The 23,214-nt window shown below is 45.7% G+C and overlaps 1 protein-coding gene across 7 annotated transcripts in view; it reads left to right on the forward strand.

Annotated features, from left to right (window-relative positions):
• Positions 1-23,214, forward strand: part of RBM20 (RNA binding motif protein 20) — a 197,392-nt gene that overhangs the window by 150,419 nt on the left and 23,759 nt on the right. For 6 of the 7 annotated variants that reach the window (XM_040486406.1, XM_040486410.1, XM_040486409.1 and 3 more), the window contains exons 6-9: positions 10,659-10,802; positions 12,922-13,053; positions 19,210-19,289; positions 21,066-21,759. In XM_040486406.1, coding sequence (XP_040342340.1) covers positions 10,659-10,802; positions 12,922-13,053; positions 19,210-19,289; positions 21,066-21,759 — 1,050 coding nt within the window. The remainder of the gene's footprint in view (positions 1-10,658; positions 10,803-12,921; positions 13,054-19,209; positions 19,290-21,065; positions 21,760-23,214) is intronic. The other variant, XM_040486407.1, reaches the window with a different exon arrangement.

A 23,214-nucleotide genomic window follows, 5' to 3' on the forward strand; every position in this document is an offset into this window, starting at 1 on the left:
AGCACTCTTCTTCCTCATGCCACAGGCACAAGTGATCTGATGATATGTGTTGATAATGATTCACGATAATTCGTGTTAATACTCGGAAGCTCTGAGTGCAGCTTCCTCCAAACGCCTGGAGATGGGAGTTCATCCGGCTTGAGCCTGAGGAGGAGCAACACAAGGAACACTTTGCTTTCTGCACTGGCAGCCAGCAGGAGATGGGGACCTCAGGGCATTGTAGGCTGATGCTGATGACGATGGCTAACATTTATACAGTGCTTACTAATTTCTTAGCATCTTCGTTTGTATTTTCTCATTTATTCCAGACAGCCCTGTGAGGTGGGGAAACCAAGGCACAGAGAGACTAAGTGCTTTGCTTAAAGTCTTATAGCTGATGGCTTTAATGGAAGTGCTGGGATTTGAACCCAGGTGACCTGACTCTAGATGCCTCCCTTGTAACCATCAAGCCCTGCTGCTGCCTTTTGAGGGTTTCTGAGTTTCCTTCCTTGCTATGAGTCTCTCTTTAGTGAGCCCACTCCTCTCCCCTCTATCCACTTCCACTCTACACGCTGCTCAGTGGGATCTGAATCTGCCTTGAGGATGGCAGTGACTTCTCGGGCCTCAGCTAGACATCAGCCATGGAGCAAGGCAAGGAGACCAGTGAGACCTGGCACCCAAATTCTGTACTGTGACAGTGTCCCCCAAGATGAGCTGTTTGGAGACATTTTCTACAGATCCAGTGAAGGGGAGAGTCGTCACCTGAGTGGTCTTATAAGTTCTGTGAGGTCTTGTTCGTCACATGAGCCTTCCCCAGGACATCTAGGGGACAAGAACAATGGCTGCCCCAACCAGTCCCTGTATCATCAGTGCCTGGATGGGCACATTCTTCTTTTTTCAACGTTTATTTATTTTTGGGACAGAGAGAGACAGAGCGTGAACGGGGGAGGGGCAGAGAGAGAGGGAGACACAGAATCGGAAACAGGCTCCAGGTTCTGAGCCATCAGCCCAGAGCCTGATGCGGGGCTCGAACTCACGGACCGCGAGATCGTGACCTGGCTGAAGTCGGACGCTTAACCGACTGCGCCACCCAGGTGCCCCTGGATGGGCACATTCTTCTACCTGATTCTGGTCCGTCGAATGCACTTGTGTCTGTCTTTAGGAGAACTGGAAATACACGAATACTGACATTTGAAGAGAAGCTGAGAAGTGAAGAGCTGATTAATTGGCTACAGAAAGATACTTTGCAAGGCTCGGTTAAGTAGCAGGGGAGTCCTTCGGAGAAATTATTGATTCTTTTTTCTGCCTACAAGTCCTGACCTCCAAAGATAAACGAATACATCAAAGGGTAATTACTCTGTTACCAAAAGACACTTTGTGAGGCTGGAGGAGTGGCCAGTGGGCTCCTTTTGCATATACATCTCTACTCTTTTTTCTGCTTGCATAATTCATACTCTTTGTGAAAATTCAAATGGATAAGAAATATTTCATGAGGACAGGGAAAATTCCTCCATTATCCCCCTCCCAGCCCTCATACAAAACCCATAAAAGCTTTGATGCATTATTTCCTCCAGAAATGTTTTCTGGTTCTGTGCCAGGCTTTTTCGGTCCCATTCTACTTACAGACATCTTTTCAGAAACGCATTTGGTTGAGTAAAGCCAGAACCAGCCAGGACTCCACCATTATAATATTTGTAGAGCAAAGAGCAGTTGCTGTCTCTAAAGCTCCCTGTTTTGAAGCAGGAAAACAAATCGACCCAGGGCTTTGGGAATGAGCTTTCAGAAGGTCTCTGCACTGCTACAAAATCTAAAAGCACCCAGAAACCCATCGACCACCTCCATCAACCCTAGGCTTGGCTGAACGTACGCTTCCGTCAGCTCCGTGGGGAGTGTGAGCCTTTCATTTCCGTGTTTATTGTTGACAGAGATGGGGCACTAAACTGACAGTTGTATGCTGGGGGAGGAGGCGACTTGTGTCTGTCCCTGCCACCCCAGGGTCCCCAGAGAGTGGTTTTCACTTTCACTTACGCTTTGCCATTTGACAGAGCAGAGGCACTTTATCCTTGGCTGCCTGAGTCGTCATAAACAGAGTAATCAGGTTTCTGTAAGGGGCCACTGGGGCCTTCTCAGGCTGTAAATAGTTTTCTCGTGCTTGCCCAAGATGCACTTTGCTTGCTGACTGTCCACATAAAATGGCATTGCCATTTTCACAGACACCTTGGAGTTTATTTAGTGCTGGTGCTATAGATGGGCTTCCCTAGCCTAGGAGGACAGACATCATTTTCATGTTTTCTTTCTCACTGGGACCCTGCACACTAGAAAACTTGTATAAATCAGGAAACTGAGGCACAGGGAAACATAAATGTTTGTGGAAGGCCAGAGGTTTAAGTCATAGGTTGCCCCTCAGATGGCTGGCTGTTTCTAGAACTTCTCTCTGTCTGTCCATTCTGGCCTTCCTGGTCCATGGCTCAGATCACTGTCGTCTCCTGACTTCCATCCAGAGAAACACGAAGAGCAGTAATTGATGTGGCAAATGATACCGGCCCTTCCCCCACAATTCCAGCTCTGTCATTGCTCCCCTCCCCTTGTGCATTTTCAAAGAGCAAAGAGAGAGAGGGAAACAGGACACCTGAATGGGTTTTGTTTTCTGGGTTTGTTTCCTTTTCTTTTTACAAATCTTAAGTATTTTTCTTGTTGCAAAAGTAGTACAAACATGGTATAAGAAATCCAAACAGTAACAGAAATATTTAAAAAATGGAAAACCTTAGGGGCGCCTGGGTGGCTCAGTCGGTTAAGCGTCCGACTTCGGCTCAGGTCATGATATCGCAGTGTGAGTTCGAGCCCTGCGTCAGGCTCTGTGCTGACAGCTCAGAGCCTGGAGCCTGCTTCAGATGATATGTCTCCCTCTCTCTCTGCCCCTCCCCTGCTCATGCTCTGTCTCTCTCTCTGTCAAAAATAAATAAACATTAAAAAATTTTTCTTAAAAAAATGGAAAATCTAGCCGTATAGAGAGAATTGACTGTCTTATACTATTTATCTCTAGCTGGTGTACATGTCCATGTTTAACTTTTATTTATTTTTTTTTAATTTTTTTTTTCAACGTTTATTTATTTTTGGGACAGAGAGAGACAGAGCATGAACAGGGGAGGGGCAGAGAGAGAGGGAGACACAGAATCAGAAACAGGCTCCAGGCTCTGAGCCATCAGCCCAGAGCCTGACGCGGGGCTCAAACTCACGGACCGCGAGATCGTGACCTGGCTGAAGTCGGACGCTTAACCGACTGCGCCACCCAGGCGCCCCATGTTTAACTTTTAAAAGTATAGGGGCACCTGGGTGACTCAGTCAGTTAAGTGTTCCAATTCTTTTTTTTTTTTTTTTAAGTTTATTTATTTTGAGAGAAGAGAGAACACAAGCAGGGGAGGGGCAGAGAGAGGGAGTGAGAATTCCAAGCAGGCTCTGTGCTATCAGCTTGGAGCCCGATGTGGGGCTTGATCCCATGAACCATGAGATCATGACCTGAGATGAAATCAAGAGTCAGACGCTCCAGGTGCCCCGGTGTCTGATTCTTGATTTCGACTCAGGTCATGATCTCACGGTTGGTGAGGCCTGAGTTAGACTCTGCACTGGCAGCAAGGAGCCTGCTTAGAATTCTCTCTCTTTCCCTCTCTGTCTGCTCCTCATCTGCTCACACTGTCTCTGTCTCTCTCAAAATAAATAAACTTAAAAACGTGTTTTAAGAAGTATTTTTGTAAAAATCATTTAACGCCACATAATGTTGTACAACTTGGTTCTTTTTATTTAAACAAGCTCTCAATACATATTTTAATTGATATCTCTATATCTTTCCATTTCTAAACGTAAAACCCTCTCTTATGCTGTAACATTACTACTGTACACACTTGCCTTGATTTATCAAGTCTACTATTGATCGATTTTTCTGCGGGACCAGAGTTGTAATCACAAATCTGCCACTATTTAGTTGCCTACAGTTCGAGCGCCTTAGCTTCTCCTAAGCATCGTAGGGTAGGATTCTGTGACTTTAAAGTTTACAGGGACATTGAAGTTAACCTGGCAGGTGCACCACCCAAAGCCTGTAGGCAAGTCTGGCACCAGTCAAAGTACTTCAAGTCAAAGCGGGTATGCTTTATGAAATATATGAAAGTGTCAATAAAGACATCAGTGTCTACCCTCCCAAGTTAAGCCAAGATCCATAGCTATTCAGCCCATGTCCATTTACTATCTGCATAACATGTTCAAAATCAGTACCGTGAGGAATAAATATTTGCCCTGTGACTGTCTTGAGGTGTGTTTAGCACAAAACCAGAGACTGTGTGCCAGGTGAAATTAGGTCACACCTGAAAGGGATCACGCTGGACCACAGAAATTGTTTATTGAAGATCCAATCTATACTTCGTTGCCCTAGGAGGAACTTTGAGAGACTACTCTCACCCAGAAGGCCAGTTTCCCTAAGCCACATTTTTATTGCAACTTTGTGAGTTATTTGAACTGAGTCTCCTCTTTGAACTCATCTACAAAGCCTGCTCCCACCTGCACCAGAGGGTATTGAAAGGTCTCAGAATGTTCCTATACAAACTGTTTGCTGCTTTCACCTTCCCATCTGTTTATAAAAGATTGAGTGAGTTGGGAGGTCTGGGACCCAGCCGCATGAACCATTAGAAGCAGCATCTGGTTTTAAATAAGTGGCCCCAGCAAGTGAAAATGTACAGCCCAGTCCCCTGATTGCACATGGGGGCATTCCAGGTCTGTGCTAGCCTGCATGCTAACTGAAATATCCCCCAGCCTGGGAAAGGATTACTGTCCCTTTGGGTTAGTTGTTAGGACTTTGGTTACAACCCCCGACACCTTAGTTCTCTTGGAGATTCTACTCTAGGCTGGAAAGTTTCAAATGCACCTGTCACATATGTGCCTCCCAGGCAGAACAGTGAGTGGGATGTCAACAGAGCCCATCAACACCTCACATCAAAAATTCAAGTTGGCCAGGTCTTAAACAATATTCTCTAAACCCATCTACTCTTCTGTCCCATAGCACAGCTTTTAAAATACATTTTTTGTAACTTTTCATAGAGTTCAGATTTACAGAAAAGTTGCAAGAAAGGTATACCTTTTGCCCAGATCCACTATTCCTTTACTTTTGGAATATGTAAAGTATGCCCTTTACATTTATTCTGTTTCTGTCTCTCTCTGTTGTCCTTATGTTCACCCATCTTTTTCTGTCCGTCCATCCATCCGTCCATCCATCCATCTAATCAATGATGTGTTTTTCCTGAACCATTGGAGACAGCGTACCTCTTCATGCCTAACTATGTCAGCATGAATTTCAACACAGGCTTTCTCTTACATAATGACAGTATAGTTGCATTTTTTTTTTCTCAGTCTAGGAGCATTGTAGCACATCCTTTCACTGTTGAGGGAAACAAAGAGACATATGTTTTAAGGAACCTGCTGGATGCCAGGCATTGCACCAAGGCAGTTTGCTTACATTGTGTGCCATTTTTGTCTTCTAAAGGGTCCTGTGGAATCAATTTTTATTTTCCCTGCTTGATAGATAAGCAAACTCAGTCTTGGAAAAATTCACTTACTTGCTCAGGGTTAGTCACTGGGCAACAGACGCAGATCCAGGTCTGTCTGAGGCTCTCACTGCCATGGCACTGGTGCCAAGAGCCTTAAGCCTCAGACTCGCTGTGTGTCTGTCCTCATAGAGGCACCAGGCCTGCATCTTTAATTCATCTCAATATATCATCTCAGCTCTTCTAGGAGCTGCAAACACAGAGACATTCAGGGAGCGGGAGGGCTTATCAGCAAGGTACTCACTGCTTGGAGCTGATCTTGAGCTCTATAAAGATGAGACCACCCCCCAACACAGGCATGTTTTTAAGATGAACATGGTTGTGAACGTATGCATGCTGAACAGCTGATCACATAGAGAAGGAAGACAAAAACATTATATTCACTGGGACAGGGAGTGGGGAAGACACAGGTTTTCTGTTTATGCCCATCACAGTTGGGGAAGGTTATCATTGTCCTAGGTCCTAGGCAAGCCTTTGGCAAGGCTTCTGGGAGGAGTGAAATTGTAGAACTTAGAGCCACACAAACGTGGATATTTCACATCTGGAAAGGACTCTAGACATATAGGCTGCCTCCCTCATTCCAGACCCTGGGAAATAAGTTTGTCCCTGTCATGCACCCAACCAGTGGCCAAGCTGGGACTCGAATCCAGGTCTTCCGTCTCGCACTACATCAGGAAGCCGCAAGCTTTTTACAGTCCATCCCCTTCATCATTGACTCCTACCTACCTCAAGCAGCCACTGCCCTGCATTCCATGTCTGGAAAAGTACTGTATCTGCCAAAGAAAGTACTTATATTAATGAGTAATTAACTCATTAACTCATTTTTATTAATCAAAACAACAGACATACCAATCAGACTTTCTCATCAGCTTAAGATCTAACCAGGATTACCGTATTGATAGGAGAAAGAGACTCAACTCAGGTTTTTTAAATGTCAAAAATCATAACCCCCCCCGCCTGCCGCCCCCACTGAAATATTGTTACCCTCGAAGACCCTTAAGGAAGTATTAGAGAGGGGGCGCCTGGGTGGCTCAATCGGTTAAGCGTCCAACTTCGGCTCAGGTCACGATCTCGCGGTCCGTGAGTTCGAGCCCCGCATTGGGTTCTGTGCTGACAGCTCAGAGCCTGGAGCCTGTTTCAGATTCTGTGTCTCCCTCTCTCTGACCCTCCCCTGTTCATGCTCTGTCTCTCTCTGTCTCAAAAATAAATAAATGCTAAAAAAAAAAAAAAAAAAAAAGGAAGTATTAGAGAACCCAGGCTGGAAATCAATGTACAGCATCGTGCTGCGTGCTCAAAGACACTCAGGGTCATCCGTGCCCCCAGTGGACAAATTTTGCTCTAACTGTCCACCTGAAGACCTCATTCTCCTTTACACTCCTCTCCCCACTCCCCTCCCTCCCTCCTTTTCTGCCTCATCATTCAGATCTGCCATAGGGCATAAGGCAAATAATAGCCACGTTTATGTAAACAGTCCCAAGAATAGATTAGAATGATTATACAAGTAACTGGACACCTTTTGTGAATCAAACATGATTTTGAACCTAATCGAGTTTAACAAAAAGGTATTTTAGATCAATGACAGAAGAACGTAGACCAAACTATCCTAAATCAAATATTTGTGAAAGAATATAACATGTAAATGTTTCTTTTTCTGGCTGGATAGGGTCTTTCACCCGCCCTGAAGCCAGACACCATGGAAACAATTAACATCGTTTCAAGATTTTCATTTCATGGGTTGCTTAGAAAGTGATAAACGGAAGTAATCTGGTTGAAATGAAGAAGCTGTTGGTGGTCTCTGGAGGCACTTGGCCTCTACCCTGAGCCAGCATTTTGCGAACCTATGACCCATGTACACATCGTCAGTTGAGAAGCTCCTAATTAGTATAATTAACTGTGAGGATACAAAAAGTCTCATGGTTCTTTGATATTAAGTGACAGCCAGGGAATTAATAAAATCCAGCTTCTATGTCTGATTAAAAATCTTGGGAGAAGAAAGTGCTCATGAAACGTACTTTTAAGATTTAAATGCAGGGGCACCTGGGGGGCTCAGTCAGTTAAGCGTCGGGCTCTTGGTTTCGGCTCAGGTCATGATCTCACGGTTCGTGATATTGAGCCCTGCGTCAGGCTCTGTGCTATCAGGGCAGAGCCTGCTTGGGATTCTCTCTTTCCTCTCTCTGCCCCTCCCCTGCTCACATGGTCTCTCTCTCAAAACAAATAAACATTAAACATTTTTAAATAAATAAATAAAGCTAAAATAAAATTGAAGTGTAAACCTTTTTTTTTTAAACAAAGATCTTGTCTTTACATGATCATCTCTACACCCAACATGGAGCCCAAACTCACAACCCAGAGATCAAGAGTCACTTGCTCCACCACCTGAGCCTGCCAGGCACCCCGTGTGTAAACCTTCATTTGAGACCCATTCATTTAGGACCTAACAACGTCTGCAGCATGAATTCCTCTTGAGCTTTATCATTGCCCTAGATCTTGGGGGTTAGCTTCGGCAAGGCTTCTGGGAGGAGTGAAGAGTGTGAGAGGGGGCTTACTTTGCAGGAGGCATGTTCCACCACCCAGCAGCTCGGATACAAGCCTCTTGAATTGCTCTTCCAGGCTGCAGGAGATAGTGAGAGAGGTGCTGGCCTCTGTGATGGTCACTAAGCAACTGGACGGGCAAGGAGAGGGCACAGCCCAGAATGGCCCTGTGGTTCTGTGTGTCTCCCCTGTCGGTCAAGGATGACTTGGCCCAGGCCGATCACAGCAAAGTCACATGAAGCAGAAACGTGCTCAGCCGGCCTGTTGATAAATTCAGATGACCAGCCCCTTGGCCCTGCTTCAGAGCTCGGCTGGGTCTGTGTCTTTGTGTAGACCACTCACCCTAATGAGAGGCAAAGATCCTCCTGTCATCCCTGGAGAAGGGGTCAGTCCCTGGGAGCCAGGCTCAGGCTCAAAATCTGACATCTTACGGGGAGTTCTGTCTGCACTCCATGGAGGCCCAGGGCTGATCTGGGAACTGCCTGGGCCACACACCAAATCCCGTTCCTCTTTGGGAAAGCGCCTGACCTCTGGACACCACAGAGGGGCAGGTCTGCAAGGGGCACTTGGGTTTCTCCAATGCAATGTTGAGCCATGAAAGGAAATTCTTATTGACTCTAATTGTCCTCAGCCCAGATGAGACAAATGACAGCTTCTTGTGAGAGAATTACCCAAGTATTAGCCTTGCTAGGGATGAGACCCACATCAAATGTAATTACATGTTGAAGTTCACTTTATGTTAGAAAACGGTGATCATGCAAATGTAGGCTATGCTATTAGAGTATGTTTCAGGTTTGGAAAATTGCATCCTTCTCTTCCACACTGGATTGGCTTATGGTTACTAATTCTTGAACCTCCCGGAGACTTCCAGTCTGATTAAGGTTTGCACAGACCAAACAGATACACTTCCTCCCTCCTGGAGCTTTGATTTGGCCCAGGTCATGGCTGCCAAACTGTGTTCTTTAGGACTGCTGGCTGGTGGTAGTGGCAGGGTGCTGGACCCCAGAGTTTGTCTACAGCAGCTGCTCTTATTTGTGAAATATATTGGGCTGCTGGAGGAAAGGATTCCATGGCTAACAAAGTTGTGAGAGCCACTGCCCTGAATCACAGGTTGTTGTCATGAATGTCTATAGATAAGGTCCCCAAAATGCTTGCTGTGCTCCTTTTTCTCTAGTCAAACAACATGAGGTATATAAGAAAGTGTTAAAAACATCTTTCCCCTTATTCCCTTCCAGTTCTGTTCTTTGAAGACAACTAGTGTTGACAGGTTGATATGTATCCTGCCCGGCCTGCCTTTCTCTGTCTGTGCTGATATCCTTAACAAATTTTTCATTGTGAAAAATTTCAAACATACAGAACAATAGACACTAGAATAATTTATCCCGTGTATATTCCTTCCCCGACTCCAATAATTATTAAAACTTTATAACACTTGTCTTATCTATCTCTTTCTCACATATTCTGATTTTTTGTTTTGTTTTAAAAAAAATGGCATTGTACTGCGTGTGCTGCCTGGCAGCTTGTTTTTTACTTAATCTTTTTTTTTTTTTAACGTTTATTTGTTTTTGAGAGAGAGAGAGAAAGCGTAAGTGGGAGAGAGCCAGAAAGAGGGAGACAGAGGATCTGCAGCAGGATGTGGGGCTCGAACTCGCGACCCGTGAGATCATAACCTGAGCTAAAATCAAGAGTTGGTGCTTAACCGATTGAGCCCTCCAGGCACCCCACTTACTTAACCATTTTTAAAATTATTCCTTATCAGTTCATTTACCTCTGCCTTTCAGTGGCTCTGTAGTTTTCCGGTACTTGAACCATCATTTACTCAAACACTCCCCTAGTCTTGGACATCCAGGCTGTCTCCAGAATGTTTTGCCACCTTATAAGTAACAGCAATATCCTTGTGCATAGGTTTTTATATATTGGTGCATTTATTTCTGTAGGATAGATTTCCCAAAAGTGGGATGGCAAGATCATGGGCTATCTATACTTTAAGTTTCATTAAATATTGCTAAAGTATATTCTCAAGAGATCATAGCTGAACAGCTTCCCCACAGTGACACATGGATAAGCCCATGTCTTCATATCTTTGACGGCCCTGGATGTGATTGCTCATTAAACTGTTGCAAATCTTGGGGCACCTAAGGTGGCTCAGTTGGCTGAGCATCTGACTTCAGCTCAGGTCACGATCTCACGGTTTGTGGGTCCGAGCCCTGCGTTGGGGCCTGTGCTGACCACTTGCTTGGAGCCTGGAGCCTGCTTCAAATTCTGCGTCCCCTTCTCTCTCTGCCCATCCCCCGCTGGTGCTCTGTCTCACTCGGTCTCTCAAAAATAAACAAATGTAAAAAAAAAAAAATTAAATTGTTGCAAATCTTTTCTATAAAGGGGTGGCATAAAATTGATATTTTGTATGTGTCTGTCAGTGGGTTCTTTTTCTTCATTAATTTCGGAAATTATATCCCTGCAATCATTATTTGGGGGAAGATGGCCATTAGGAACATCTGGAATAGAGGGCCAGAGAGAAGTGTCTTTTGAAGACCAGCCTCTGCTCTTTGTTCCCATCAGTTTGCACAGCGGAAAACGGGTGCTGGCCGCGTGGTGCACATCTGCAATCTCCCTGAAGGAAGCTGCACGGAAAATGATGTCATTAACCTGGGGCTGCCTTTTGGAAAGGTCACTAATTACATCCTCATGAAATCTACTAATCAGGTAGGTCTGGGCAATTTCACATTGGTGTGTACCAGACAGACCCCCACATGGGTGGAGGGGAACTATATAATTTTTTTTAAAGAAGCTGTTCTTAAAGAGGTAAACACAGCTGGCCTCTTGCTGGGACAGCACAGAGGTTTTTGGTGGTGGTGGTGTTTTGTCTACCCTTGTCTCACTTAACTCTTCTTGTGATGGGTACGGGCCTTTGTGAGTTGCTTAGAGGTAAGGCGGTACTTCAGAGTGAGGTACTCCTTAACACAGAAAAGCTAACTGGCCCCCAAAATAGAAATCCATGGACATGAGTCTTTTCACTGTTATGAACCCCCTGAGCTAATGCTAGAAGCTTCTGATATCTGAGGGCCTGTATTTGGAGTGAGCCAACAGCTAACTGGGAACAGGTTTTTTTCACAGATCTTTGGTGTTAACACCAGAGGCCCTTGGGTCTCATAGCAGGAGAGTGGGTGGGAATTGATGGGTGCCTGGTAAGTCTCAAGGACAAAGAACCCTTAACCTGTGGGGATTGACTGAGAACTTGAGGGTTAATATGGTTGTCTTCACTTCTAAAGTTAAAGGAGGAGTTTATACCGAGAAATGGTCAGAAATAAGAATTTTTTAAAAATATTTTATCTTTTGTTAATATTTTTATTTTGTGAACCAGAGGAACAGACATAGAAGTCCTTTTCTTGATTAAGGCATGAACTTTAGAGACTCAGAGCCACATCAGATCATCAGTGGTCTTTCTCCATCAACGTGGGCTTAGACTACTCACTTAGTCTCTTTGTTCTGACTATTTTGGGTAAATGTACAAAATTCAGCCTGCAACATTAATGCAGTGGGAGTCACTGAATTAGTATTATTCCCATTTGACAGTTGAGAGCTGGAGGTGCTAAAATGTTTGCATCAAGAAAGAGGCACTTAGAAAACTGGGTGGAAGAATCTGAAATAAAACGCTAAAGAATCTTGACTTGTTCATCTCCCACACATCTGCCATAGACTGTGACAGCAGGGAAAAGCATCTCTGAAATTCAAAAACAAATGTGGGTGAAGGATGGAGAACCAGCTTGGTTAACCCACTCAGATCAAGGAATCAGGAGTATAGGGGCTCACAGAGAGGGCTCTCTTGTCACAGACCACTTTTCCTTTCCAACATCAAGGGACCAGATCAGTGCACCAATCAGTATAGTACAAATGAAACAAATTTAAGAAACGATAATGACAGTGAACCGCTGCAACAGCTATTGGGGTAAACCAGAAGGTCAGTCAAAACAGTCTATTTAGAAGCTCTCTGGAGACACTGATTGAATGCCAAAGCCTGGTTCTTTGTGTTCTATCAGAACAGTTAAATAAAGAGGAAAAATGCTGTGGAGATATAACTGAGGGTTTTCTTCTCTCTGTAATTCAAAAAGGCATGGCCTTCTTTCAAGCCTTGGGAGCCCCTGAGTTGTTTGGTATTTTTCTTTCTTTGCAAAGAAAGTGAGAGTTCAAATACCCATGGCTGTGTCTCTGTCTTCTGCCATCATCACGACAAAATAGCACATTTTGCAGGGATCAGCCCAAGGTCACTTGTACAACAGACCCACTGTCCCCCCTATTACTCCTAAGGGTACTGTGGGTTAATGGACCCTCCCATCCCAGGGGGACTCCTGTGGCATGATATAGCACAGGATGGACATACATAATTTAAGAATCATTGGTAACCATGGGGATCAGGGGAGGGGCCATCCTATAATGAACTCTTTGGGTGAAGTTAATAAATAGGTCTCTTTGAACAGATGGGATCAAAGAGAGCTCTTATACTGGTCTTTTTTCTTTTTATTGAGGTATAAAGTATATATTCTAAAGTATACTCAAGTGTATTACTTTTCTACATGTGTACCCCTACGTAATTACCACACAGGTCAAGATAGAGAACATTTCCAGAACCTCAGAAGGTTTCCTCATGCTCCACCCAGTCAGCACCTCACCCCCGCCCCAGAGGGGAGCTCAGCCCCAGCTTCTATCAGCATTGATTCGTTTTGCCTATTCTTGAACTTCGTAGACACAGAATTATACCTGGTACTGAATTTTGTTGAAGACCATACAAGTCAACTTGAGTATATGTCCTTCCATTTTTTCCTAGGCCTTTTTAGAGATGGCTTACACAGAAGCTGCCCAGGCCATGGTCCAGTATTACCAAGAAAAATCTGCCATGATCAATGGTGAGAAGTTGCTCATTCGGATGTCCAAGAGATACAAGGAATTGCAGCTGAAGGTAAAGCATTTTCTGACTGTTCAGTCATTCAGCAAGCATCAGCCGAGCATCTCCTTGTCGGGCACTGGCCCAAGTGCTGGCGGGAAGGAGAGGACAAGGAAAGGTCCTCAAATTGCCCATTGCCTTTGGGGATATCACGTGGGAAGTCCAGCCATTATAATGTGGAATGCTTATTGAGGTGAGTACAAAATGCAAAGGGATTTTAGGGACAGGATGACTAGCTACCTGGGACCCAAGGAGGATTCTGCAGGGGAAGTCTTGAAGGATGAAACAAGAAAGGGAAGGTGGTTGCATTTCAGAGGTGGGAGCTCTGAGTATAACCTCCTGAATAGGACTCCCTTTTCTGTACTGAAGTACGGGTCTTCAGGAATTTTCACTTCCTCTCTCACTACTGCCCTGCCTTGATCTCTTATTCTCTCCTCCATCCTCTATAATTATATCTTAAGCCCCATAGAAATCCTCCTAAGCAACACATGACTGAATTGGCCACCATCAGAATGACTATCAGGGATGAATTCAGATAATTCCAAACAGGGCGTTTGCTTGTTTGTTTTAGCTTATTCTACATTTCTCTTTTCTTTTCTTTTCTTTTCTTTTGTTTTCTTTTCTTTTCTTTTCTCTTTTCTTTTCTTTCCTTTCCTTTCCTTTCCTTTCCCTTTCCTTTTCTTTCCTTTTCTTTTCTCTTTTCCTTTCTTCTTGCTCTATTGTGAAGTATAACATATATTCAGAAAAATGACTAATTATATATTGTATAGTTTTAAATGTAGTAATGGTTGAAATCCCATAACTCCCATAAAACCACCACCAAAGTCAAGAAATAAGACACCGGCGGCACCCAGAAGCCCCTCTGAGTCCCTCCTCAAGCTTTACCCCTCCCTCTCCACTCTCCTGACTTGGAGGATGATCATTTCTTTGCTTTTCCTTACAGCTCTACAACCCACTTATGCCTCCCTTAAGGTGATTGTTTAGTTTTGCCTATTTTTGAACTTTACATGAATGGAATTATACTCTTTGTGTTCTTTCATTCAACATCTGCCATCCATGCTGGGTGTGTCTATTTATTTTCATCGTTATGTAAATTTCCATTGTCCGACTATGAATTTATCTATATGTTCCACTGTCTGTGGACATTTGGGCTGCTTCCAGTGTTAGGGTATTAGGGACAAGGTTACCGTGAACACTCTTGAACACGGTATCCTGGTACACGGGTACACGAGCACATAACTAGGGGCACATACATAACTGGGAGTGGAATTGCTGGATCTCAAGGCATGCTTACCTTGAACTTTGCTAGGTAATAGTAGCAAGCTCTTTTCAAAATTAGTTGTCCTAGATTTACATTCCTCCTAGTGTCAGGGTGTTCAGTGGCCTGCATTCTTGCTAACATTTTGTTATCTGGCGTTTTAAGTTTTGCCTGTCTTGGGAGAGTATAATGGTTTGTCATGGTTTTATTTTTTTATTTTCCGGATTACTAATTGAGGTTGAGCCCCTTTTCCTATGCTCGTTAGCTATTCCATTTGGGTCTTCTGTGGTGGAAAGTTTCTTCTAGGGTCATTTGCCCATGCTTGTCTTTAGATTGTGTCTTCTTAATGGTTTCCAGGAAGGAGTTCACTTAACTGGAGCACTTAGTCCCTTTGGATTTATTGTAACTATTGCTATGTATGTATTTTTTTTTTTTTAATTTTAGAGATAAAGAGAGAATGTGAGCGGAGGAGAGGGACAGAGGGAGAGAGACAGAGAATCTTAAGCAGGCTCTGTGCTCAGCACAGAGCCTGATGTGGGGCTCAATCCCACAGCCCTGGGGTCATGACCTGAGCGAAATCAAGAATCCAATGCCAACCAACTGAGCCACCCATGCGCCTCATATTTATATTTCAATCTACTTGTCATTTTGTGCTTTCTACTGTCCCATTTTAATAGGGATCTTCCAGTTTGCTTCAGCTTATTCCATATTTACATAGGGTCCAGTTGGTTAAGACCCACAGCCCTTAATCAGCCTTCAAGGTTGAAGGCAGAAGACAGAGGCTCAGTGGTTGTTGCTAGGATCTGACAAGTCCACGTACGTACATGGTAATGTGTCAGCCTGTTGTCAGTTGCCAGTCCTGATTCAGCTTTGCTTGCAATTATTGCTTCTGAAGATCCTTCACCAACAATTGTAGCAGAACCTGGTTTTTGTTTGTTTGGTTGGTTTTTTTTTGTTTTTTGTTTTTTGTTTTTTTCTGGCGAATGCAAGCATGTTGCTTTTCTCAACAAATCAAAGGTCCTATCCCATTATGTACCCAGCCAAAGTTTCTGTTCTCCTGGATTCTCCCCTGGAGGCTAAAATTGAATTTCTGCACTGAATTCCCAGTGGATCTTTGGTGTCTAAATGAGATGTGGTTGTAAGAATCTAATTCGGATGAACAGCAGTACTCAGCTTTTTATTTTTTTTTTTATTTTTTTTAATTTTTTTTATTTTTTTAATTTTTTTTTCAACGTTTATTTATTTTTGGGACAGAGAGAGACAGAGCATGAACGGGGGAGGGGCAGAGAGAGAGGGAGACACAGAATCGGAAACAGGCTCCAGGCTCTGAGCCATCAGCCCAGAGCCCGACGCGGGGCTCGAACTCACGGACCGTGAGATCGTGACCTGGCTGAAGTCGGACGCTTAACCGACTGCGCCACCCAGGCGCCCCATTACTCAGCTTTTTAAATTAAGGTACTGAGGCACTGCAGTGCTTACTGAGGGAAATAGTTCAGGATGGTGCAAACACCATGTGTTAAAGAGATCACGTGGTCAAGGTCTGCATTCAGCAGATGTTCACTGCGTGCCCACTGGACCAGGCACCATGGTTATAGACATAGCAAGCTTGTGGAGGAGCTCACAGTCTGGTGTGAGGAAGAAAGGGAAAACAGCACCATCGACGACCATGTGACCTATTTCAGACTGGAGGGTGGTGGTGCAGCCTAGATTTTACCCCTTCCTGCTTTGAGGAGCTTGGACAAGGTGCTTTACATCTGTGAACCTTAGGTGCTGGATCAGTAAAGGACTCCACCTTGAGTTCTTTGGTTTTAAGCACTTTTTTTTTCCATGTATTATCTTTTTGAGTCTTGCAATCACCTTCCCCTATGAGGTGTGTAGGGTGGATAATAGCAGTAACTATAACAGTACAACAATAATAACAAGAATAATATACCTTTAATCGAGTCCTGGTACTCTGGGTCAAGTCACGTGCCCAACACCTTATATACATTATCTTCTGTAATCCTGAGATCAGTCCTGTCAGACAGGTATTATCTCAGTTTTATAGGTAAGGAAACCGAGGCTCATAGAAGTTCAGTAACTTGCACAAGATCATAGCTGCTGGAAGAGCCATGATTAAAACCTAGGACTGTTTTGGTTTTGCACAATATCTGCACTTCTATATTGTGTTAGTAGGGTCTCCATTGTCCACGTGAGAAATCAGGTAATTTGCTTATGGTCACCCAGCAAGTAAGCAGCAGGTAGTATTCTAACAGGGCTTCTCAAACTTTAATGTGCATACAAGTCACTTACAGGTCTTGTTAAGATTTCTGATTCAGTAGATCTGGGGCAGGGCTGTGATTCTGCCTTTCCAACAAGCTCCCAGGAGATGTTGCAATGTGTCTAGAACACATTAACTACCCTTTAGGAAGGATTTTCTGCTCCCAAACTGTCACAATGCCTCTAATAGAAAGCATATCAAAACCTACTTTAACTACATAGCAATGCCTGCATCATGGCCCCTAGGTTGACATAAGCCAGCTAGGACTTTCTCTGTAGGTGACAGAAATTTGTCTCATGTAAGCTCATCAACTAAAGTAAGGAAAGAAGTTTATTGGCTCATGTAAATGAAAAGTCCAGGAGTAACCCTGGCTGCGGCTGCGGGCACAGCTGCATTTAGGGCCTAAGTGATATCATTAGGACTTGGCTTTTCTGCACTCTGCCTTCTGTTCACTTTGCTTTATTTTGGGGTCCCCCTGGATGGCCCCCGGCTCCAGCCTCTAGGTGGCGTGGTGGCTTCATTGACTTCAGCAGCTCTGGCCTCCCGTTTCCTTCAACAACAGAGCCAGAGTTTTTCCTAGTAGCTTCCTCCTAAGTGCTGAGAGGCCTTGTCTGTGCTCGAGCTAGTTTGGGACACATGTCCTTACCTGAACCAATCTCTGTGGCCAGGGAAGGCCTTGCTGTGACTGGCCAGGCCTGTGTCACCCCAGAGCAGAGGTGGAAAAGTGGAAATGGCCTACTAGGGAGGTAGACAGCAAAACACTGTATCCATATGTGTCTCTGGGCCCAAGGGGCCACCGCTTGAGGTCCCACCAGGGTTTGCAGAGGTGGGGGGAAATTTTGATTGGTCTTTTTCCTCTAACTTTACCTTTTGCTCACCAGACAAAGTGCAGGGAGAGAAAAGAGAGATTTAAAGTATCTCTCATCTCCTGTCTTGAATATTTCCTCATGCTGATAATCATGTCTCTCTATACACTCTTTGCGGCAAAGGCTCTATTCCTCAGGGCATTTGGGTAAGAACCTTTCACATAACATGTATCCAGCAAATGCATGGAATGAATGAGGAAGAGTAAATCTGAAGGAACAATAAAAAGTGAGTTTTCCTTCCTGCAGACCCAGACAAGAAGGATGAGCTATTTTCTGGGTTGTTCCATAGAGACTTCTCCAGAATCATAGTGTCTCACACGCAGAAGGGAACTTAGGATAGTTTAAACCAGTGTCTCCCAGTCGTCAGGGGAGTTTTCAGGTTCTCTGGAGCAGAGGTTTCCCTCTACTGAGGTTTCCCGTCAGTAGATTCAGGGTGGGATTGAGGGTCCCAGGCAGTTTGGCAGCAGAGGGCTTGGTTTCAGGGCCACTGGTCTTGCCAGCTTCCCTGCCACAGAGGGGGTCTCTGGCCCTGAGAAGCAGTTGTGTGTGTTCCTGTGGTGCTCACAGGAAGATTAAATCAGCAGACGGTGACTGATTTCATGTAAGATATGGTGCTGAGAGCTACAGCTGATAGGAGGCTTGGTCCTCACTTGGGGAGAGTTTGCTGTGTAACCGAAGAGGCAAATTATTCTTGTGGAAATTATACAAGACTTCAGCGAGTGCATCAGTTTGGAAGCTCCTAGAAGTTCAGTGGCAAAAGCCAGTATGACTTGGTTGTATAAAGAAGGGAAAGATTACTGAGCAGGTCCTTCAAGGATGAGGAGAGTCAGATAAACTGAGAGGGTGTCCAGGCAAAAGGAGTCAGGTGAGGACGGAAGCAGACCCTGGAAAGCACAGTAATGTTGAAAACTATCAGGGCTACTGGGACAGGGTCTGGCTATGACAAGTTAAGGGCTCATCTGCAAAGTTTCAGCATCTTCACAGGACTCTTGAGGCATGGCCTAGAAAACAGCCACAGAGGGTTCAGAGGGTGTGAAACCCTCCAACACCTCCTTTTATGTCGGCCCAGTACCTGTGGCTTTTATCAGCCTAGTCTGCTGTGCCCTGAGGCTATTGGTGGATGCCAGATGGGCCTCATTATCTGAACTTTATAGGTGGAGAAAGGGAGCCTCCCATAGACAACGAGCCTTGACCCCAGATCACTTAGGCAGCTAGAGGCCAAGCAGAGCTGTTCTTCCTGGGTTGAGATTCTCAAGGTGAGGTACATCCCCTTGAGTATGCCAGCACTTCCTGGAACAGCGTGGGGCTTGACCTCTCACCCTTGTCTTAAACAGAGCAAGATGTGTTGACCAGAAGCACCATGGATGGTTCCCTATGGTGTTATTGAGCCATATCAGTGTCCTCATAGAATGGATGAGAAGATACTATGTCTGAGATCTGCTTCAGAATATTCTGTGGGGTGGGGAAAGGGTTCGGGTACAGATGAACTAGGTTGGTCAGAATTGTTGACAATGGAAATGGAGTCATGGGGGTTCAACATACCATTCTGTGTGCTTTTGCATATATTTAAAATGTTCTACAATAAAGAGGTACCCAAAATGTCGGGGCCCCTCCATTCAGCATTATGCTCACACTCCTCATTCCCTGGATTAAACTTCTTCTTCCTCTAAAAAGGTATTTTTTTTCCCCTTGGGTGGACCGGGCAATGGACCCAAGTCCCCTCTGTTTCCCTTTGGTATTTGCATGGCTGTCTCTGGTCTGATGATGACCTCTCTGACTTTGCCTAGAAACCCGGGAAAACGGTGGCTGCCATCATCCAGGACATGCATTCCCAGAGGGAGAGGGACATGTTCCGGGAAGCAGACAGGTAAGGCCCCAGCTCTGGGCATCATGGAGGATTCTGGGCAGCTGGGACACTCTCCTGTCTCTCATTCTTACGGGTATTGAGTCACACTGTGCCCTGCCCTTGCCCCGTCCATCAGCCTTTCTGGGCCCTACTTTTCCACATGCTGGATGCCGTCCAGAACTGCTGCTCAGGTTAAGCCTCAGGAAAATGCAAGATGGTAGGCTTCCTCTCATCTGCACCTCCTTTGTTAGAAAGGAATATAGAAGGGATTCTGTTGATATTTGGCCCTTTGGGGCAAGGCTACACTCTGCTAAAAAACCTTAAAGTCAGCGTGTGTGTGTGTGTGTGTGTGTGTGTGTGTGTTCTATTTAGAGCCAGCTGTTGGCTTTTCATGAGCTGAATGTAGATATAAGAACAGAAATGTAGGTGAACCCCCCAAAAGTAGTGACTTGCCCAGTCACCTACTCTGAACATTGAATGCATTCAGTTTTCCAACTCCTTTCTTCCGACTGAAATTGGGACCGTGTCAAGTTGGGGGTACAAGTTTCCCCCTGTCGCTGCCCTACGAAAACAGCCCTTGTGGAGAGCCAAGGTGGAGACCACAGGAGCCAGCACTTGGCCTGCACTTTCCATGGTTCTACCTGGGGCTGCCACAGATAGTGCTCTCACCAGGCTGGGTCCAGGCTGTTTCCCCATTGATGGTCAAGGCAGCCTGGTCCTAGGGAGCCACCTCTGGGTGTCCCCTGGTAAGTGAGGGCTGTCTGGTTTTTCTGTATTTGGAAACCAAACGAAAATTGCCCATTCTTTTAGAATAATGGGTACATGATTAACTAGATCTGCTTAATCACCAAACAATCCCCAGAGAGAGAGGCTGGGGAGTGTGTGTGTGTGTGTGTGTGTGTGTGTGTCTTTGTATGTATCTAGCTGCTCAGGTTTGGGATCCCCATTTATTTGTTTGGGTTTTTTTTTAATGGTTGGTTGGGATTTTTTTAAAGATGCGTTTAAAGGCGGATCATGCTTCCCACAGTTCTTCAGCGGAGCATCTGGAAGAACTAGGTCTTGCTCTGAATCTTAGGCAGATTGAGAATCCCTTTTCTGGGATTCAGTCCCCTCATCTGAAACACAAGCAGGTCAGAGCTCTAAGGTTCCCTCCAACCCTAAAGTGCCCTCCTAGTTCTTTGGTTTTGGAATCTCTGAGCCTGCCCTCCTCACTCTTGTCCCCCCAGTAATTAGCATCCTTCTACTATGCCCAAGACCTAAACAAACTGAGATGAGAAACAAACAAGAAAAATGGAGGCCAAGAGGTTGCCTTCATTACGGTAAAAGTCAGGTGGAGTTGTGGCTTTGGTCTTGTAGTTGAGACGCTGGCTAATTGAACCCCAGGGTCAGGCAGCCTTGCCCACCAGGCTAGACCAGGGCAACCACCGCCTCCCCCCACCACCACCACACACACACACATCCAGAGGGAGAGTTGCCTGTCCCCTGAGCTTAGCTTCCTTCCAAGAGGAAGAAAGATGGAGTTGAGCCTAACCAGTCCAGTTATTTATCCCTGTTCCCAGAAGCAGAATGAGTAAAAGGGCAGAGACAGCCAGGACTGTACTCTGGGAAAATCCTCCTCCTTAGAAGCCAGAGGGGAGGAAAAGCTTTCTCCTGCACCACTCTCTGTGCTGGCTGTGCGGTTGTGGTGAAGAGTGTATGGCCACATGGGGTTAGTGCACAGTATGTCCACTGGGCATATCTGTGCATGGGGGCAGGGGACGTGCAGATCATAAAACACACTCCTTGGCTCCTTCACAGATACGGCCCAGAAAGGCCACGGTCTCGCAGTCCGGTGAGCCGGTCACTGTCCCCGAGGTCCCACACGCCGAGCTTCACCTCCTGCAGCTCTTCCCACAGCCCTCTGGGCCCCACCCGCACCGACTGGGGCAACAGCCGGGACTTGTGGGAGCACTCGCCCTATGCCAGAAGGGAGGAAGAGCGAGATTCGAGCCCCTGGAGGGAGAATGGAGAGGACAAGAGGGACAGGGCAGACGCGTGGCCACATGATCGCAAACACTACCCCTGGCAACTGGACAAAGCGGAGTTAGATGAGCGGCTGGAAGGAGGGAGGGGCCACCGAGAAAAGCACCCAAGGCCCGGGTCCCCCAGCCCGCTGCACTCTGCCTCGGGCTACAAAAGCCGAGAAGACAGCTACTACCGGAAGGAGCCCAAAGGCAAATCGGACAAGTATGTAAAGCAGCAGCAGGAAGCTCCCGGGAGGTCCAGGAGGAAAGAGGAGGCCAGGCTGCGGGAGAGCAGACACCCCCACCCCGAGGACTCAGGCAAGGAAGACGGGCTGGAGCCGAAGGTCACTAGGGCCCCTGAGAGCGTCAAGTCTAAGCAGAGTGAAAAAAACAGAACCAAGAGACCTGATAGAGACCAAGAAGGAGCTGATGATAGAAAAGAAAGCAGAATGGCGGGGAATGAGGTAACGATGCAATCTCTTCCCCAGGTAAGGAGAGGCAGGTTCCCGAGGACAGTAATATTAATATGATGATGATGAACATGTATTTATTGAATGAATGGAACACTCATTGGATGTTTACTCTGTGCCAGGCACTGTACTAAACACTTTGTCTCAGTCAGGTTATTTAATCTTGCCAGCAACTGTATGAAGTAATAATGGTAATAATACTATTATTGCTATAGATAAGGAAATTGAGGCACAGAGAGCTTAAGGGAGTTGTCCAAGGACACACGGTCAGGAAATGACAGAGCGATCGGGCTCCAAATCCCTTGGCGCGTGGCTACCTTTACTAGAAGTTAGGCAGCGACATGACATGATGCAAAGGCCGTCTGTGGACCCGTGTGCCCGGAGCGGAGGCGGCCTGCGGTGTCGCGGACTCTGCTCAGGGAGATTAGATCTTTGGTCTGCTCCATTCTTTCTCCTGCCAAAAGCATCTGCCGACCCTGGGGCTTCAATGAGAGGTGGTAAAGGAGAAGCAGCCACCACCCACTACGTGACACTGGGTGCCCAGGGCTTGGAGTGCCTCCCTAGACACTGTCCAGTGTTTTACTTCCACTGTAATAAAAATGCTCGGCAGTTGGCTGGCACCTTTCATCCAAGCGTCTGGAAGGGCTTATAACCTGCTATATAACTTCGGTTCACACAGTGAGCCGCGAGGACTCTGGGTACAAAATTTACATCCTGGCTTGGTTTATACTTCCTCCTTTCCCAAAACCACCTACATTTAAGTAGGAGTGGGATCGTGGAGGTCGGGGAGGCGGTGCTTCATAAGGAACTCAATTTAAAAAACCCTACGTGCCTGTCTCCTAGTTTGATTCAGGAGTTAGTGACAGTGACTAAGTTGAAATAAGGAGCCCAGTTCTCAAGGCCATGGACGCTGAAGAGTCACGCTTTTGTTCACTACTGCATTCACTCCTATATGCTCCTATTGGTGGGAGGCCACTTTGACAGGTAGCGTGCTAGGCACAGGGGGTCCAAAGGTGAAGGGGACATGGTCCAGGCTGTAGTGGAGACCAAGGTCTAATGGTAGAAGGAGAGCTACCAAAAGTGATTTACGGTCAGTGGGACCCATACTGGAGCGGAGTAGCAGATGGGCTGTTCTGTGGGCGTTACTTCTGCACCAGGAGAAGAGGAAAGCAGCACAGAGGAGGTGACACTTGGCCAGGCATGGAAAGTGGGGACAAAAGCAATTTGGGAAGCAGCGAAGGCAAAAGTGAGAAAAGAAGACTGTTTTCAAGAACCTAGAGATACGCAGCATGGCGGTGTCTTTAGGGCATATTAAAGAATAATGTTTTTAAACAGTAAAACCCTGGCTCTTGTGCAAACATAAGATGAATACATGTCAAAGATGTTATTTAACCCATTAATTAACGAGGGATCTGTAAGGTGTAAAAGCTGGGTCAAAGGAGAAGCCAAAGAACAGGCAACATGGAAAGGCAA

Source organism: Herpailurus yagouaroundi, unplaced genomic scaffold (genome assembly GCF_014898765.1).
Source record: "Herpailurus yagouaroundi ecotype Mexico unplaced genomic scaffold, PumYag 163, whole genome shotgun sequence".
In the NCBI taxonomy this organism is placed as follows: Eukaryota; Metazoa; Chordata; class Mammalia; order Carnivora; family Felidae; genus Herpailurus; species Herpailurus yagouaroundi.